The 16786-nt window shown below is 52.4% G+C and overlaps 2 protein-coding genes across 3 annotated transcripts; both read right to left on the reverse strand.

Moving 5' to 3' along the window:
* Positions 1-273: 273 nt before the first annotated feature.
* Positions 274-8071, reverse strand: LOC121359685 (BLCAP apoptosis inducing factor). Of its 2 annotated transcripts, none has more exons than XM_041478804.1 (2): positions 7859-8071; positions 274-1890 (listed from the first exon to the last, which is right to left on the reverse strand). In XM_041478804.1, the coding sequence occupies exon 2, from the start codon at positions 1803-1805 to the stop codon at positions 1542-1544; it is 264 nt and encodes an 87-aa protein (XP_041334738.1). In that variant the 5' UTR covers positions 1806-1890; positions 7859-8071; the 3' UTR covers positions 274-1541. The 2 variants fall into 2 exon arrangements, with proteins under 2 accessions (XP_041334738.1, XP_041334739.1); XM_041478805.1 differs by lacking the exon at positions 7859-8071 and adding an exon at positions 7381-7822.
* A 2689-nt stretch (positions 8072-10760) lies between these two features.
* PIGT (phosphatidylinositol glycan anchor biosynthesis class T) lies at positions 10761-16173 on the reverse strand. The gene is made up of 12 exons (XM_041478803.1): positions 15972-16173; positions 15431-15608; positions 14375-14502; positions 13798-13898; positions 13554-13640; positions 13215-13302; positions 13043-13140; positions 12585-12750; positions 12295-12495; positions 11632-11797; positions 11430-11513; positions 10761-11306 (listed from the first exon to the last, which is right to left on the reverse strand). Exons 1-12 carry the CDS (start codon positions 16156-16158, stop codon positions 11054-11056), a joined length of 1737 nt encoding a protein of 578 aa, XP_041334737.1. The 5' UTR covers positions 16159-16173; the 3' UTR covers positions 10761-11053.
* Positions 16174-16786: the final 613 nt, after the last annotated feature.

Consider the following 16786-nt stretch of genomic DNA (forward strand, 5'->3'; position numbering starts at 1 on the left):
AATCTGTCACAGAAGTGCAGGCACACACAACACAGGAGGTGCTTCTGCTTGTGAGATGAGGCTGTTTAGGAATTGCCAGTCTGGCTCCCAGGTCACCCTAAACAGTCAAGAAGAGTCAGTACTGGGAGCTACAGGGCAAACAGGCTCTGCCTCTTGCTGGGGACTGCTGGGGTTGCTGTGCTGGGAACAGAACAATGCAGGGACACGTGATTGCTGGGCTGAGGCATCCACAATGAGCAGCCAATGCATCATGCTGGGCAGGAGGCCATAGACCAAAGTTTATAAAGCTTTATTAAACATTTTGAACAGCTGTGCAATGAACAAACAATACTCTGGAAGTTTCACAACCTCATAGCTTGAACTGCCTCAGGACAGCAACAGCCACTTCTGCTGCTCTCCACCAGAAGACTGAAGGAAAGACAAACAGATGGCAAAGGGGAGGGAAACCTTCAAAGTCTAGAGGTAAGTGTTTTGTGTCAACCTCTAAAGCTTCTCACAAACCCACCTCTGCCCCAGGCTGTAGGCCCGACCCACCATCACCTTGGATTTTTGACATCCTTCTGCCAGGGAAACTGGAGACACCAGGCATTCTTCCAGCCTCTGCCCTTCTCTAGTCAGTAGCACCAGCACCTTCTGCCACCTCTGGCCCAAAAACCATTATCTCTGAAAATGGCTTAAGCATTTACTGCTTCAAGCCATGCCTCCACCTCATGGATCCTCTCCTGCCCTGCCCACACCCAGCCTTTCGGGCTAGCATGAGTTTTGTATAAAGTTCACAGTGGCTTCCAAAACCAAAAGTGTCTTGCAGCATGCTGGTTCTTTCTCCCAACAGTCAATACCTTGGTAAACCCAGGATATGTAGAAGGAGAAGAGAGAGTCTCTACTGCCTGTCAGGCTTTATAAAAGCAGCAGCATAACTGAGGCTTTCAGGCTGGGATCTCGGAGCAAAGAGTTCAGAAAGCACTTGGACAGTGTACACATCTCTTTGGCAGGCTGAGCAGGAGGAGATGACTCAACTGCCTCTGGCTCCAGCAGCTTTTGGCCAAGTTCATCTGTGAGCTGTTGCACTCGCCCTTGATCAGCAAGGTGGGAAGGCTGCTCCCCACAAAGAGAGACTGAGAGAATCGTGTAGCTATTCAAGCAGGATCAGTGGGCCAAGAGCCCTGAGTTAGACCACCATGGCCTAATGCAGACAAGTGACACACAACTCCAGCACTCCCAGCTGGGCAGGGGCCAGCAGCTCAGGCTTCCAGCAGTTCTCAGCTGAGAGGGCTGGTGTCTGCTCCCGGTGATACGGGAAAGAAAAAAAAGACTTCTGCTTCTAAAAAAGCAGGTGGTGCTGCCAGAGTTCACACTGTAAACAAGTCAAATTTCACAGGCAGAGTGGGAAGAATTTGCCACTCCAGTCCACGCACAGTTACAGGAAATAGGTTGTCCTTACTCCAGTCCCACATCCAACACCCCACTCCTCCCTCCCCAGCCCCACCCCTTTTTTAAAAAGCAAAACAAGAGCCCTCATCAGACTGGAAGATTATGATTTTCTAGGTGCCCACTATGTTGGGATCATGAGCTGATTCCGGCAACTGGGATCCTGTGCAGTGATACAAGAAGCAGTTCCCCCAGCAGCTGTAGCAAATGAGGAACAGAGCTGCCAGGAAGACCAAGGCACAAATTGTGCAAGGTTTCCGTTCCAGGAGAAAACTGAGCAGGTAGAATCCCATGAACATCGAGTGACTGAACCACAATGCTGGGTTGAGGGGCTTGGGTATGAGCAGGACAGGTAGCAACCACTGAAGGCAGTACATCGTGGCTGGCTGGGGCCTCGTTGGCAGTAGCAGTCAGATGCGCTCCAGAACAGGCTCCAGCTACTCCTCCGGAGGGCAGGCTGCTCTGTAGGGAGGAGGAAATGTCAGACTCTCAGAGAAATGCAGGGAAAATAATCAACTGACATGCTTCTAAAGCTTAATTTACTCCCAAGCATCATATGCTGATGGTTGAACTCCCAGTACTGAATTCTGATGTGTCTTGCAGCTGGTGGAAAGCTTTCTGAACCACTCAGCTAGGGACAGGAGGGGACAGGATCAGCTAACACTGGTATAGAAGTGTATCCAGTGTGCTCTGTTCCTCAAGCTAACAAGTGAGACCCTTTTAGCACAGTGCAGAAACAGAAAGGGAAAGGTGGAAATGGGAAACAAGCTGCCACAGCCTTCCGTACACACATTGATCCAAGACAGTGCAAAGGCTTGAGTGATGATATAAGAAAATGCAATTGAAGGGTAATCATTATTTGGTGCTACAGAGAAGTATTAAGGAAGCATTCGTGTAAGGAATTGTTCTGCACACAAACAATAAAGTCTTCCAGCAGGACAGCACCAGACCAGCTACACATCAAGCTACCCAAGAAAACCCTAGCAGTGACCAGGCTGTAAAACAAAGGGGAGGACAGTCTCTGCTTAAAGATTTATAATCCTTGCCAAACAGCTAAAGTCAGATAAGATAAAGTATGTGAATAGATCAAACAGGGGGACAGGCTCAAAATGGCAATTTCCATAAGTGCTGTAAACACAGGATTTCCTCACTTGGATTATTATAAAACCCTCTGGAAACTGGGCTTTAAGGGCTTTCCTAGGCAGGGATGGCAACATGCTACAAGTCCAGACAACCTGCTCCTACCTTTAGCAATGACATTAAGTGTGTGCTTTTGTTTTTTCCTTTGAAGCACTACAAACCCCTTCAAGAATTTCAAATGGCTTTAAAAGCAATAAATGCCTCACCCCCACCAAGAAGAGTCTGGTGGGGACAGCTCCTTGCAGCAAGCCTTGTATCTGCAATTACTCAGTGGAGCAGTGCTCCCTCAGAAGGATGAAGGGCTCAGCCGAGCCTGTTAGGATTACAGCTGGGGGGTGGGAAGGTTAGTAGGATGAAGGAGTGAGAATGTAAACAAACAGCACATTCCACTGGCTCCTGTTGGCAGGAGAAGGGATTTCCTGGCAAAGGGAGGGAGAATGAGGGATTGCAGAGAAAAGCCAAGAGAAAACCACAGGAGGTTCTCTTCCAAAAGAACACTGAGGTCAGACTTGCCTCGCAGGTAGCAATGGGCTCTGCTGTCAGCAGCAGGAAATGCTGCCATCCTGAGCAGCACCATCTATTTTACTTTAATGTTAGCAGGAAAATGCAGGCAAACATCTCCACCAGCACAAACACTATGTGGGGAATACATTGTGCTGGTGCTCCTGCAAGGGACTGTTCTCCAGCAGAGAGAGCAGCTGGAGTTCAATTAGTAAAACTAAGCTACAGCTCAGTAGCCAAAGAGTAAGGAAAAAGTTATTTTATGCTGCAATACAGATAAAGCCAAGTCACAGGAATAAAGCTCCAATGTTAGTCCTGTTTTAGGCAGGTCACTCACTCGCATCTTTAAGGGCAAGTCTAGTCCCAAGCCTTCACTCCATCTGTAAACTGGAATTAGCTATTACTCATTTGATAATAAAACATGCTGTCTGCTTGCCTTTGTGAATTGCTCAGATGTCTCTGGAGTAAACAATACCACAGAAGTACTAGAGAACTTTTTTCCAAGGGGAAGAATGGAGAGAAAAAAAATCTAACAACAAATATTGGAATAGGAAGGTAATTAAATCCCATCACCCAACTTTTCAGTTCAGATTGCATTGAATGCAGCAAAGTTTTACTAAATCAATGACCTGCAGCTGCCTTAATCCTCCTGAAATGTTCCCTTCTTGAGGATTCCTGCAATTTTTTTCTCACAAGTGCTACAAACACTAAGCATTAAAAATCAGTGCCTAAACACCATGTTATGTTTTTGCTAGATCCAGCACTAAGTTGCATCAGCTTGACTTCTGTGGCAATTTGTGTCAGCTGTTCTCAAACCTTTAAACTAAAGTGCCTACTTTGCTTTGGGTTTTCTGTCTCCAGAGTAAAGAAATGGGTAAAGAATGTGTCTGTTAAGTAGCACAAGGCTGAAACAAAGAACTAGAATTTTTCAGAACTAATGTCACAAATCTCTCAGCTTTAATAGGGGCATGTGTCACTATTGAGCCTTTAACCCCAAACTTTATACCTGACTACAGTTAGAAAATAATTATAATTTGTGTTGTAAAAACACTTTGTACTTCATGGTCTGACCTCCTCGCTCCTACAATGCTCTTAACAATAACAACTCCAAATACTGAGTTAATTTTAAGTGTCTAAGCTTTACTTGAGCAGGTCCTACAAACACAAAGCCACCATCTCACAAGTTACTTATTTTTAAATATTAGTATTTCCTGCAAGAACCAGCTGCTTGTAGCAATCAATGCAACCACTGCAGAATAAAGAACCATTTAATAGTAGTTATTCTTACTATGAAGTTTCAATGCCAATGCCCTTCAACCTGCAAACCTCTTGGATTACTGCCAAATGCAGCCATTCAAACAGCTGCTCTTTGTATCTGTAGTCAGTTTGCTTTTATTCTCACGTGTACCAACCAGTTAAAGGCTGAGGACCCTTTGCTGTATCCCACAGCTGATCCTAGACCAAGTACTTACTACTGGAGGCTGCTACAGCTCTGTCTCCCTCAGGGGACTTTCCATGAGTAAGATACGTGCTCTTCACTAGAGATTCTCTGGACAGCTGGCATTGAGACTGAACTCTCTTTACACTATTGATCCAAGAGAAACAGCACCTCCTGCTATCAGCTCTTTACTGAGCAGGGAACATTCTCCTTCGTGCCCAGGACAGGAAGATCCTTCTGGAAGTCACAACAATATTTGGTTTTGCCTGGTTTCTCAAGCAAGGTGAAATTTGCAAATTAAAGATTCCTACTTTGTTGTCTTTGTCCCCTCCTCACAATCCAAGCCAAAGATTACCACGTTCCAGAGCAAATAATAACCTGTCACCCAACAGGACTGGTTTCACAACTGCATCCTGTTTTCCCTCAACCAGTTGCTCTTGTTCTCCCCTGCCTGACTCACCTCTTGCCTCAGCCAGCCCCGTGCCCCGCTATCCCCAGACCTGCTCCTGTGCTGCTCCTCATGTCACCTGATTTGGTGGCCACTCATGTTTACCTGACAGCTCCTTCCCACTTCCTCCTTTCACCATCCACAGCTCTTGGAGCCACTTGAACTCACTTCAGACCCTCAGCAGCAGAGCTGCTGATGCTCCCACTGTGGCACAGTCTGATCTCCACGTGCTGCCAGAGCCAGTTCCTGCAGGCAGAGGAGGTTCCCTGCACACTTCCTTAATAAGCAGGCACCAATACTTTTCCACATGCTTATTAGCTGGCTTCCATTGCATTGCCAGCCCTCCCTGCTGTCATCTTCCCTCCCAAAAACATTCAGGTCCTACTGGTGTATGTGTGCAGGATTTTGGAATTCCAGTGCAAAGGCAGCAGCAGACCTTTCCCAAGCAGAAACAAAATTTCAATTCTGACAGGTCTAGAGTGAGTAGCACAGTGCACTGCTTTGGAATGGATCAGTCACATTTTGGAATAAATCCATCTGAGGAGCCAGCAAGCTGTTCCTTCATATTCTACAGACTAACTCAGCAATTAACACACCAAGAGGTGTTCCTACACCATGGGTTTGGCACATCAGTATGTCAATACCAAGTCTGTACCTTTCTCAAGAATGTTTGAATTCTTTACCAGTCCATTTACCCTGGAAGGGGAGAATAATCAGCTAGCTTTCCTTACCACTGAAGGGTAAGCTTGTTCAGACCTCACAAAGGCAGCCTTTAAGCCAGTGCTGTCCACACAGAACTCTCCCAGCAGATGCTACAGAAAGAGTCTCCCAGACTGAGAGCTGAAAGGTCTGCAATAAAACACTGAGTAACCTTTTTATTGGGGCGTGCTGGTATCATCCTCCCCCTTTCCCAAAAGCTGAAGTCTCTGCTTGTGATGAAAAGCCACACTGGTTAGATAAAAGTCTCTCAAGTTATCCAGTGCACATAAACTGAAGAGGAAGCCTCAGGCATGTGTTTCTTACCTACAATGCTCACCTGTCCGCTTTAAATTGTTTTAATCAAAAACCCTGTCACAAATACTAACTGATGTGTGCGGGCAGTGCCTCACACTGCCAGCGTGTGCTCAAAACCAACTCAAATATCATACAGCACCCAAAACAGCTGCTGAAAAATACACAACATCTAAAGCACTGGGACAAAAAGAGAGGGGAAGAACTATCAAGTGACAAGTTTGAAGAGTTCAGCTAAGAAAAGCAACAGCAGACCAGCTTCCCAGATGCCAACCCTCTGTCGTAAACCCAAGAACCATAACTGCTCAAACTTTAAGACCTATTTGCAGCAGGGATTAACTTCTCTAGGGTTTTTTTTAGCCTTGCCACTATTATTTAATTTTTTTTAAAAGCTTTATCTGCTGGTATGACTCAGCTGGAAAGAGTGAGTCTATACTTTTTGGCAAAGGCCTTACCCTAGTCTTGGATCATGCCCTGGATACTTGATGTAGACTCAGAAATGGTGCAATGTAATCACAACAGTTTCCAAAAAGAGCAACAAATCCTTTACCAACCAAGCCCTGGGGTTAGTATTCTGATTTCTCAAGCTAGACACAAGCCAAAGCAACTCACTTGGTGAAAAGTGGAGGCTCTCTGTTGAGCCACTCTTGTCACCACTTCCAAAGCTGCCCTCTGAGCTTCACTCCTGATGAGTGAAGGGGGATGGATGAGCTTTTGTCCAGAGGCAGTGCCCACTCCATCTGGAATGGATGCCCTCACAGCACCAGGGTGAATCGTTCTCCACCCACGAGCAGGAAGGCAGAGGAGAGATCCAAACTAAAACTAATTGTTTTTTTCAGAGAGGTTGGAATGGGACTGGAAATCATCAGGAACCAGAGGAGCAGAAGCTTAAGTTAGCCAGCTCTGTGATGGGAAGAGATGTCAGCAGGCACAGCTGTCATCTGAAGTATTACTACTTCCATTTTACTAATTCATTCGTTTTCAGAGGTCCTCATTCCCACCTTCTGCCTTTGTCTAACTGCTACAGATCACAACTTCCAGGCCCATTCCAACTTCCCCGAGAAAAGCAGTTTTAATTTGGACCTCTTCTCTACCTTTTGTGCCTTCAGCAGGCTTCAGAGGTCCAAATACAACCTGATAAGGGTGAGTTTTCTGCATCTCAGATTAGAAATAGCAAAAATGCTGTTTGAGCAGCTATGAGGAGTTATGACCTACAGTCTGGAAAGACAAAGGTTACTGCACTATGACATTATGACAGTACTTGCAAGGTCCATTGAAATGTTTCAGTACCAAGCAAGTATGGGAGAGTTCAGCATGCTGTGGACTTAAGAGCTTGTTTTTCCTCTTCTTTTGCACTTGCATGTTTGGGCTATCATGAGCAATGCTCGTATGACAGAACAGCCTGTAAACTCACTTTGTAGCTGGCTCAAAGCATGTATGGGTGCTCGGGGAGGGTGCCTGGCCGGACACAACAGCGCTGCAGAGAGCTGTATGCACAGAGTATCACCCAATATCCCGGCTTGGAAGGGACCCACCAGGCCCATCCCAGTCCAGCTGCCTGCACAAAGCCTGTCAGAGCATTGTGCTGCCCTGGGGACAAACGGGCCCGGGTTTCCTTTCAGAAGGCGCTAACGAGAGCTGGAGAGGCTCGTGGCCGACAGCAGAAGGAAGGAAGGGAGGGCACACACACAGTGCTGTTATTTCCATGCTGGCACCGAGCTCAGGGTCGGTTGAAGCCTTTTCCACCAGGGCGCACGCAGAGCTACGAGCGCGGGGCTCCTCGGCGGGGGAAACCTTCCCCCTTTCCCCCCACGACGCCCGAAGCTCGCAGCGCTCCCCCGCTCCGCCAGCCCCGCCGGCTGGGCCCCGGCCGCTCCCCGGCCCGTACTCACCGCGCGGCGCCGCCGCCTCACGCCGCCCTGAGCAAGGAGGGAGAGGTCTCCCGGAGCCGGGGGACGCGCCGCTCCCCAGGCGGGCGGCAGGGCGGCTGTCCCCGGGAGCGCTGCCGGCCGCGGTGCGCTGCTGCTCCGCCGGCGGGGCGGGGGCGCGGGCAGCGGCCGCTCCTCAGGCGGGTCCGGGCAGCCCCGCGCGGCGGCAGCGGAGCGCGGCGGGTGCTGCGCCTGCGCGGACGGCGCTGCGCCTGCGCACGGGAGGGAGGCGCTGGGAGCCGGCCTCGGCCGGATCCGCGTTTTGCGAAAAGATTTTTGCGTTTATGGGTTCTTGTGGTGAGGCACGCTTGGGCTGGTCAGCCTGGAGGAAAGGAGGCTGAAGGGGACACCTCAGCGCTGCTTACAGCTTCCTCACGAGGGGCAGCTCCGAGCTCTTGGCTCCCATGAGCAGTGACAGGACCTGAGGGAATGGCCTGAATCTGTGTCAGGGGAGGGTTAGGCTGGGTATTAGAAAAGGATTTTCACCCAGAGGGTGGTCGGGCACTGGAACAGGCAGTGCTCACAGCCCCGAGCCTGTCTGAGTTATAGAAGCGTTTGGACACCTCTCTCAGGCACAGGGTGGGATTGTTGGGGTGTCCTGTGCAGGGCCAGGAGCTGGGCTTGAGGATCCTCAGGGGTCCCTTCCAACTCTGAATATTCCGTGGTTATTATTCAGTTGTGATTTCATGCTCCATTGCACCTTGTGCTGTGCTGCCTCAGAGCCACGGAGGACAGTGGGGCTGGGCAGGGAGCCCTGCAGGCCATCCCTCCACCCCTGCTCCGCTGGGTCCCCTCGGGGCTGGGCAGGGAGCCCTGCAGGCCATCCCTCCACCCCTGCTCCGCTGGCCCCCTCAGCACAGTGCTCTGGATCGTGTCCAGGGCTACGGGAATATCTCAGTGCAGCCTGTTCCAGTCACCCATGCAGTGAAGTTCTTCATGTCCAGGTGGAACTTCCAGTGTTCCTGTTACCTCATCCCACTGTTCAGCACCACTGGGGAGAGCCTGGCTCCATCCTCAGAACACCCTCCCTGCAGCTGCTCACAGGCATTGGTAAGCTCCCCTCTCAGTCATCTCTCCCCCAGCCTAAACAGCCCCAGCTCCCTCAGCTTTTCCTTGTAAGAGATGGCATCTTCACAGCCCTCTCCTGACTCGCCTCAGGGAGCTCCATGTCTCTCCTATACTGAGTAACCCAAGGGAAAGAAAAATAGTCCATGAAAAACAAAACCAAAAACCCCAAAGACTAAGATTTGGCATTTTCACAACCATTTAAAACCCAGCCAGCCACAGTTGCAGGGCCACCCACATTTCCCACAGTTTTCCACTTGGCTGGCCTGTGCATTTTTGATAGTTATGATAAGACCTGCTCTCCCACTGGCCCTAGAAGTCTGTATCCAGCCTGGGATAGTTTCCCTCTGCTCTGCCATTATTCTGGGCTGACCTCTTTATGGGGTGTTTAAAATTCCTGGTTTATGGCACTGCACAGGAATGGCCCTAAAGCCTTTGGCTGATGCCAGCTCTGATGGTTCATAGTGAAAATAACTACTAGATGCCAGCCATGATTCCCATGGCACTTAGGGGACTTTCAGGATCCCACCCAACACCAGCAGCCAGCAGGCTTCACACAGGGAACTGGACTGCTCCGAGCTGCTCCAGCACATGCTGCTGTTTGCAGCCTGCAGGATTGACATTGGATCCAACTGATACAACTTGAGGTCTGCAAATCCTTTTGCAAACTGCAATGTGAACCCTCATGCCTAAGACTGCTATGGGAGCTGTGTGCTTGCTTGGGTTTTGGTTGTAGTTCTGGCTTTCTATAAAGAAATTCCATTTTGCGCTTGAAGCCTGGCTGGCAGGACTGTAAGCTCCCAGCCCTGTGGCACCTTTTTCAGCAGGCAGGAACAGAGAGGAATCATCCAAAACTCGTATTTCAGCAGGCTCTGCAGGCTGCATGGAGCCATGCAGTGGAGTGGATCTGTAAGGAGCTGCAGAGTAAAAAGCATCTCTGGCATGGAAGGGAAAGGTAATCCTAGGCTAGTGGGAACAGCTTGTTCTGTGCAGGGCAGGAGGCCATGGGGTTTTTATGGCTTTTCTGTTCAAGCAGAAGCTTTTAAAGGACTTCTGGCTGTGCTCTGCTTTGTTTCTGGGGAGTATTTCTTCCAGTGACTTCCCTGTCCTTTGTTTAGCTGGTTGTAAGCAGTGTCTTTTGCAATCACAAAAGCCACATCTGAGATGGAAAGGGCGTAGCCCTGACAGCAGCACTGTCAGAGGCCAAGCAGCACCACAGTGACCTCCCACTGCTCTGTGTGAACCACAAGGTGGTCATTTGTATTTTGAGAAAATAACTGAGGAGCACAGTGGTGCCAGTGTTCCTGCATTCCCAGCTCAGGGCTGGCTGCAGCTCAGCACTTGGGATCTGCTGAGCCAAGGCTCCCCAAAGCTCCAGGGACACTGTGGGTGCAGAGGAGAATCCTGTGCTGTGGCAGAGGGGTGAGTAGGTGGAGGGTTTCAAAATCCTGCAAATAGAAGTTGTGAGCAAGAGCAGCTTTTTTTTCTTGTGAAAGAAAATAAACCCTTGCTGTTGGTGAGGGGGCAGACATGCACTGTGCCCAACAATTAATTTGCAAACTGGCTCCAATGTGGCCAAGTCTGACAGGACACGTGTGAAACATGGCAACCATGAAAGGTGAGATGTTAGAACAGATGAATCCCTCTCTTTTCTGCAGATCAACCCCCCTTGCCTGGTCCTGCCTGCATCAAATCCCAGATGATCCAGGCAGTGTGCTACAGAGTTGGCAGCTCACAGTCTTAGAGGGTCAACTCTGCCCATGAGCCGAGAAAGCAAAACCAACCAGGAGCAGCACAGATGTACAAAACACTCCAGTTTACTTCCAGCACCATTCCCAGCATGTAAGTTACACCTCTCCCAAACAGAAGTCTTTTACTTTTCCCCGTCCCACAGCAGTGCAGTTCAGTAGTCAATGGGCTTAGAGCCATTTCCCATCTTAGCAATGGAAGTGATCTCTCAGCTTATTGGATCCCAAAGAGAATTCCTGGCAGCAAAACGGAACAAGCTGCTTTCAGCAAGACAAGAGGCAGCAGTGCTCTGCTGTCTGTCTCCCCACAGAGCCCTGCAGGCAGTGCTGGCTGCCCTGGCTCCTCTCAGAGTGGGGGCACCCCCCTGAATTTTCGGATGACATTGGCCAGCCGCTTGGCCAGCCCGCCCCGGCTGGGCTCCTCCACGTGGAACGTTCTGGTCAGCAGGTTGTAGAAGGAGCCGTAGCACACGGCCACCACGGTGCAGGTGAGGCAGATGACGTTGTAGGGCATGCTGAAGTCTGGTGTTGGCAGGTTCACCAGCAGTGGCTCCGTGTACAGGCGCACAAAATAGCTGGAGCCATCGGAGGAAGGAAACCTGGAGAGTGGAAGAAGGAAAGGCAAGGTCAGAACCAGTGCTTTGTGCTCACCAGAGAGGATGAGAGCAGCCACAGCCCGCAGGTTGTGTCACAGCCCTGCTCCCCAGCATGAGCACACTCACAGCGAGGTGAAGAGAGGGCTCTGCTCCACATCCATGTCCTTCATTGCAGTGACACTGGGCACCAGGGCACTGAGCACAGATGAACTAAGGGGACAAAGAACATGCCAGTGTCAGTCCTGGCAGCAAAGACATCTCCAGAGACCTGGGCAGTAAGTCCTATGCAAAGCCCCGATAGGGATGAGGAGCTGGGGAATGTCATTACCCAACATAAAAGCCGTGATTGGGGTCAGGTGGGTACTCTGTCCACTTCAGTAAGGCCCTCTCAAACTGGATTGTGATCTTTGTGACGGAGTTGGCTGGCAGCTGGATCAGCATTTCCAACAGGTGAGGCCGTCTCCGGTCCTGGGCTGGCTGGTAGTGGATGTAACCTAACCCCAAAGAGATTTCCACAATGGCACCAGGGAACCTTGTCCAATCTCACATTGCCTGGACATCTCCCATGAGGTGGGTGATCCTGCTTCCACTGTCCTGAGAGAGGTTTTCTGGGCAAGTGAAGATGCACCCATAGCAAAAAGCTACTGACCCATGACAGTCAGGTATTCATAAGGAAAGGTATAAATGCAAAATTAAATCCAATCATCAGTTTTAAATTGAGCTTCCTATGCTACAAAAATTAATTCATGTTGGTTTAAACCCTTATTGGATTATGAAACACTATCCATGTGCCTCATAAAAAAACAGACTTAATGGTCTCATCTGCTGTGAGCACTGAACCTAGGGTTAGGAAAACATCCTAAAATGTTTTGTTTCACAATCCAGTTTCCCAGTGACCACTGGGGCCTGAGGGAGGGACTACACCATCTTTGGAACGAGCTGCTCATGCCAAGGGAATTGGGTGGCATGTGCTGCTTGGGGATTCACTCACTGGGCTTGTTTTCCTTCCCTTTGGTGATGATAGTCAGGGTGTGCACGTAGAGCCGCAGGTACCAGGGCACAGTCTCCAGCAGGATCACGGGGAATGCTCGGTAGGGGTGGGTGTTGTAGATGAGGGTGCAGATCTGCCCGGTCTGCAGCCCGTACCCCCCCACGTAACGCTGAGCATGGAGAGTGGGAATGGGCATTTCCGCTGTGGAAGAGGAAGGACAGCAGTGGGGTGATTGTCAGCCCTGGAGCCCCGGCCAGTGGTGCAGATGAAGTGAAGTTCTGCTCACTCACAGCTGTCTTGGGGCCGCTTCCACTTCAGCTGCACATTGAGGCTGCGAGATGTGTTGAAGAGCGAGGGGCTCAGCAGGTCATACACAGCATAGGTTTTCTTGTCTCCCTGGACAACAGCTTCATGTACTGATGTTGGAGGGGGGGACACTTCCAGTAGCTCCTTTTCCTGAGGAAAGCAAATGGACCATGAAAGGAAAAAGTGCCCCTTTTGAAGAAACTGGCAGCACTGACAAAGTCCCTCCAGATAGCCCTGAGCTTTGCCACCCAACAGCCAGCTCTGTGCTCCTGCTAACACCACCAGGCTCATCGCCTCAGCCCTGCTCAGAGCAAGGAAATCACCTCCCTTTGTTAGCCCCTGAGAGCCAGGCCATGCAGAGGATGGAGGTGAGGATGTTTCAGAGCCACATGAAGTGGCTGAACTGAGGGAGCAGGGCATGCTTTCAGGCCCATGAGTTTACCTTGTTCTTAGGGGAAATGTCAACATAGACTTTGCTCTGCGAGGCCAGAGGACACGTGTCAGTCAGCGTGCGAGAGAACATCTTAAAGAGGGACCAGTCTGTGGGAAGCAAGGTCAGGTGGCAGGTCAAGTGCTGCAGGCTGGGAGCACTCGAGAACAGCCACCATGCTTACCTTTCTTTCCCTGGCCACTGGAAAAGAAGTCAAAGACCACAGTGAGGGTCTGTCTGAGCTCCCAGGACACAGCCAGGCAGGAGGCATCCTGGACAAGACAGAGAAAAGCAGCTCTGATCACACCTTCTGGAGGGGGAGGACACCAGGATGGAGCTGGAACTCCAGGAGGACTGCAAGATTTCAGTTGGGGTTACCACAGAAGCCGGATGACAACTGTGTTAGACAGTTGGACCCATCACAGGGTAGCTGGGCAAACCAGTGTGATACCTTGTGGTGTGACAAGAGGGCTTTGGATTTTCTCTTGGGGAGTTCAGGAAGGGAGCTGAGCCCAGCACTTACCCTGCAGATGGGGCGGATGTGCACTGCCTGGGAGTGGTAGCTGCTGTGGAACAAGCGCTCAGCCTTCAGCAGCACAGCCAGCCCGGCCTGCAGGGAACACAGGAGAAACTCAGCCCCTGCCCTGTCCTCTGCTCCCACCGAGAGGAAGGCCCTGAGGGAACCTCCCAGTGCATGCTCCCAGATTGCTGCTGGGAGCCCAGCTCCATCAGCAGTGGCCCAACTGGCCAGCAGGACTTGTCTCTACCTTTGAGCCACATGGCAGCAGCTTCTTCCAAGGGGTGAGGTTCTCTGTGCAGACGACTTCCCGGGGCAGGACAGCGTAACGCAGGAGATGGTGATCTGTCCCTGGGCAGGGAGAGGGAGGAGAGCAGGCTGGGACTGCTACAGGCATGAGCACAGCAGCAGAGCTGCTACACCCCCAGTGTACCCCACCACCCTCTCAGTGCTTGAAATGCCATGAGCTCCACCAGAAGCAGACCCCACTCTGTTCAGAGTGATTGCAAAGAATGGGTAAGGATACATCCTAGCAGATCTTTTTTTGTGAGTGCCTTTAACACTGTAGTCCTCACTGTTTTGTAAAACACTTTCATAGAGATATATAAGGGCCTGGGAGCATCAGCCATGTATTATTTTTGAGTTTCCTCTGTTTAATTCCAAGCCTTGTTTGCAGGGAGAAGAAATCCTTCCAGGAAGAGGTTAACAGATGCTGTTGTACACACCCAGACCCAGAGTCGTTGCAGGACCTGCACCTGGAATGCTGGCAGTGGCACGGGGCAGAACTAAAGTGAAAAGCAAGAGTGAGAGAGCAGAGCCAGGCTCACCATTGGCTAAACCCAGGGGTTTGAAGGATGCTGTTGGAATCACTGTGTTGGTCGAGTCAATGAAGTTGAGAGAAGCACAGAATATTCCCGAAAGGATGTTACTCAGTTCTTTCCAGGCTTTGTCAACACTGTGTGTGAGAACAGACACCAGAGATTACTCAGCAGCTCAGATCCTTGAAACAACAAGTGTTAAGTCAGTAACATTCAGAAAATACAGTGGAGTGACCACACTGGGCTACCAAAGCTGCATGGAGCGTGCAGAGAGACTGCTGGGCTGGCACACCCCAGCTCTCTTGGTATTTTATTCTGACACATCAGATTTGAGGGACACACAGCAGGGACACGCAGCAAGGACTCACAGGCATCACACAGCCAAGGGACATGGCAGTGGGCACAGCTGATATGTGAGGAGAGAGGCCAGGGGAGCAAGGAGCACACAGGAGGTGATGTGTGTGAATGGGGAAGGGGCTGTGAGACCCAGAGCAATGCCTTGGTGCAGCAGACAAGAGATGGGACACTTGCAGGGAGGAGAGAGCTCTGTGAGTCCCCACAGGGCTGCTGCAGCTTGAACAGGGGTGGTGTGCTAGGGGAGATGGTGACAGGTATTGGATGGGAGTCAAAGGAAGTGAGTCATGGATGAGAGATCAAGATACAGCCCCACTGTATTAGCGCAGCAAGGGGTCCTGCAATCCACTCTGAACCCTCATCCCCCGTGCTGTTTTCCCCCAATGACACACACACCCACTGCTTGCTTAGATCAGTGTTATTTCTCTCTATGCATCATGAAGTGCTTGTCATCACAGAGCCCACAGGGGAATTACTTGGACCTCTAGTGAACAAGGATTTGCCCTCAGCACCACATCCTGTGCTGTGAACAGATGGGCATGTTCTGTGGGTTTTTAGAGCTACTCCTGGGCTCTTCTTTCCAGCAGACATTTTTCAACCCAGGAGGCCTGCTTACACACCGTGGCTGCCTCAGGAGAGACAAACAACAGCTCCTGGAGCAGTGGGCACAGAGGGGACCCAGAGGGACAGATGCATGGCTGGGGTACCTACTCGGTGACCGTGGGCTGGAACCAGACCCAGAGCTCAGCGCCAGCGGGTGCCTGCAGGGGCGGCTGCCCCCAGTAGCGGGTGCGCCAGAAGCCCTGGGTGAGCGCGAGGTGGAGCTCCCGCACGCCCAGCGCTGCCACCAGCCGCCCCAGCGCCTTGGGGAAGAGCCTGTAGTGAGAGACTGTGGGCAGCGTTAGTCCTGCCCCTCGTGCCCCGACCCCTTCCCCGACATCACACCGGGGCCTGCCCCACCCTGACGTCACCCGACACTGCCAATGCTTGCGCCACCACACGCGGCCCGCTGGCGTCACGGCCCCGTGTGATGTCACCGCTCCATGCCCACAGCCTCTGCCCTGTCCCTGCTCCCCTCACCCCGCTCTGACGTCACTCGCGCCCGTGACGTCAACGCTCGAGGCAAACCATCACGTCGCGTGGTCCCTCAGCGACAGCCCCACCCCTGCGCACCGCTTCAACCAATAGCAGCGCGGTCCGCCCCCGCGCCAGCCAATAGCAGCGCGGTCCGCCCCGGCCGGGCCCGCCCTACCTGCGCCCCGCTGCAGGTCCGCGTCCCAGCGCGTGCGGAACTGGAAGGTGGCGGCCACATCGCCGGTGGGCAGCGGGCTCAGCAGCAGCTCCTCCCGCAGCGCGTCCCGCCGCTCCTGCCCCGAGTCCGCCCGCCCGGGCCCGGGCCCTGCCGCCGCCAGCAGCAGCAGCAGCAACGCCGCCGCCATCCCACCGCCCGCCCCGCCCCGCGCCGCTTCCGCTTCCGCCGGCGCCGCCAATGGCGCCGCTTCCGGGGGTGCCATGGAGACGCTGTGTGCGCCCGGGCCGCGGGCTGTCCCGGCCTGGCACCGGGAGCTGCCGCACGGAGCGAGCCCGCAGCCTCCGCGGGAGCAGCGCCAGCCCGGCTGTGCTGCTGGCCCAGCAGCGAGCGCCAGCGCTTTCGCAGAACCGCAGAATATTCCGCGGAAAGGACCCACGGGGATGATCGCGGCCAGCTCTGCTGTTTGAGAGGGGCTGGGCGGCTCTCCGAGGGCTCCCTTCCGCCGCTCTGAAATCGGGGCTGCAGGGAAGCCCTGGCGCCGTCCCAGCTTGGCTGGCTCCCCGCGGGGCTGGCGGTGCCCAGGACGCTGCGAGGACTGTGCCTGTCCCCAGGTGCCTTCCACTTCTCCGCTCCTCCCGCGGCTGCCGCCTCGCCCTCGCTCCTCGTGTCCCTCCCGCAGGGCAGCGCCTGTCTCCGGCTGCAGAGCCGTCCGGGAGCGCCCCGCGTCCACAGCCGCCAGCCGGGGCCGCCCCCGGGGAAGGGAACGCAGGCACGGCAAGGCAGTGACGGTCCGACGGAGCTCACAGCATCTCCTG

This window comes from Pyrgilauda ruficollis, unplaced genomic scaffold (genome assembly GCF_017590135.1).
Source record: "Pyrgilauda ruficollis isolate IOZ18807 unplaced genomic scaffold, ASM1759013v1 scaffold46, whole genome shotgun sequence".
NCBI lineage: Eukaryota > Metazoa > Chordata > Aves > Passeriformes > Passeridae > Pyrgilauda > Pyrgilauda ruficollis.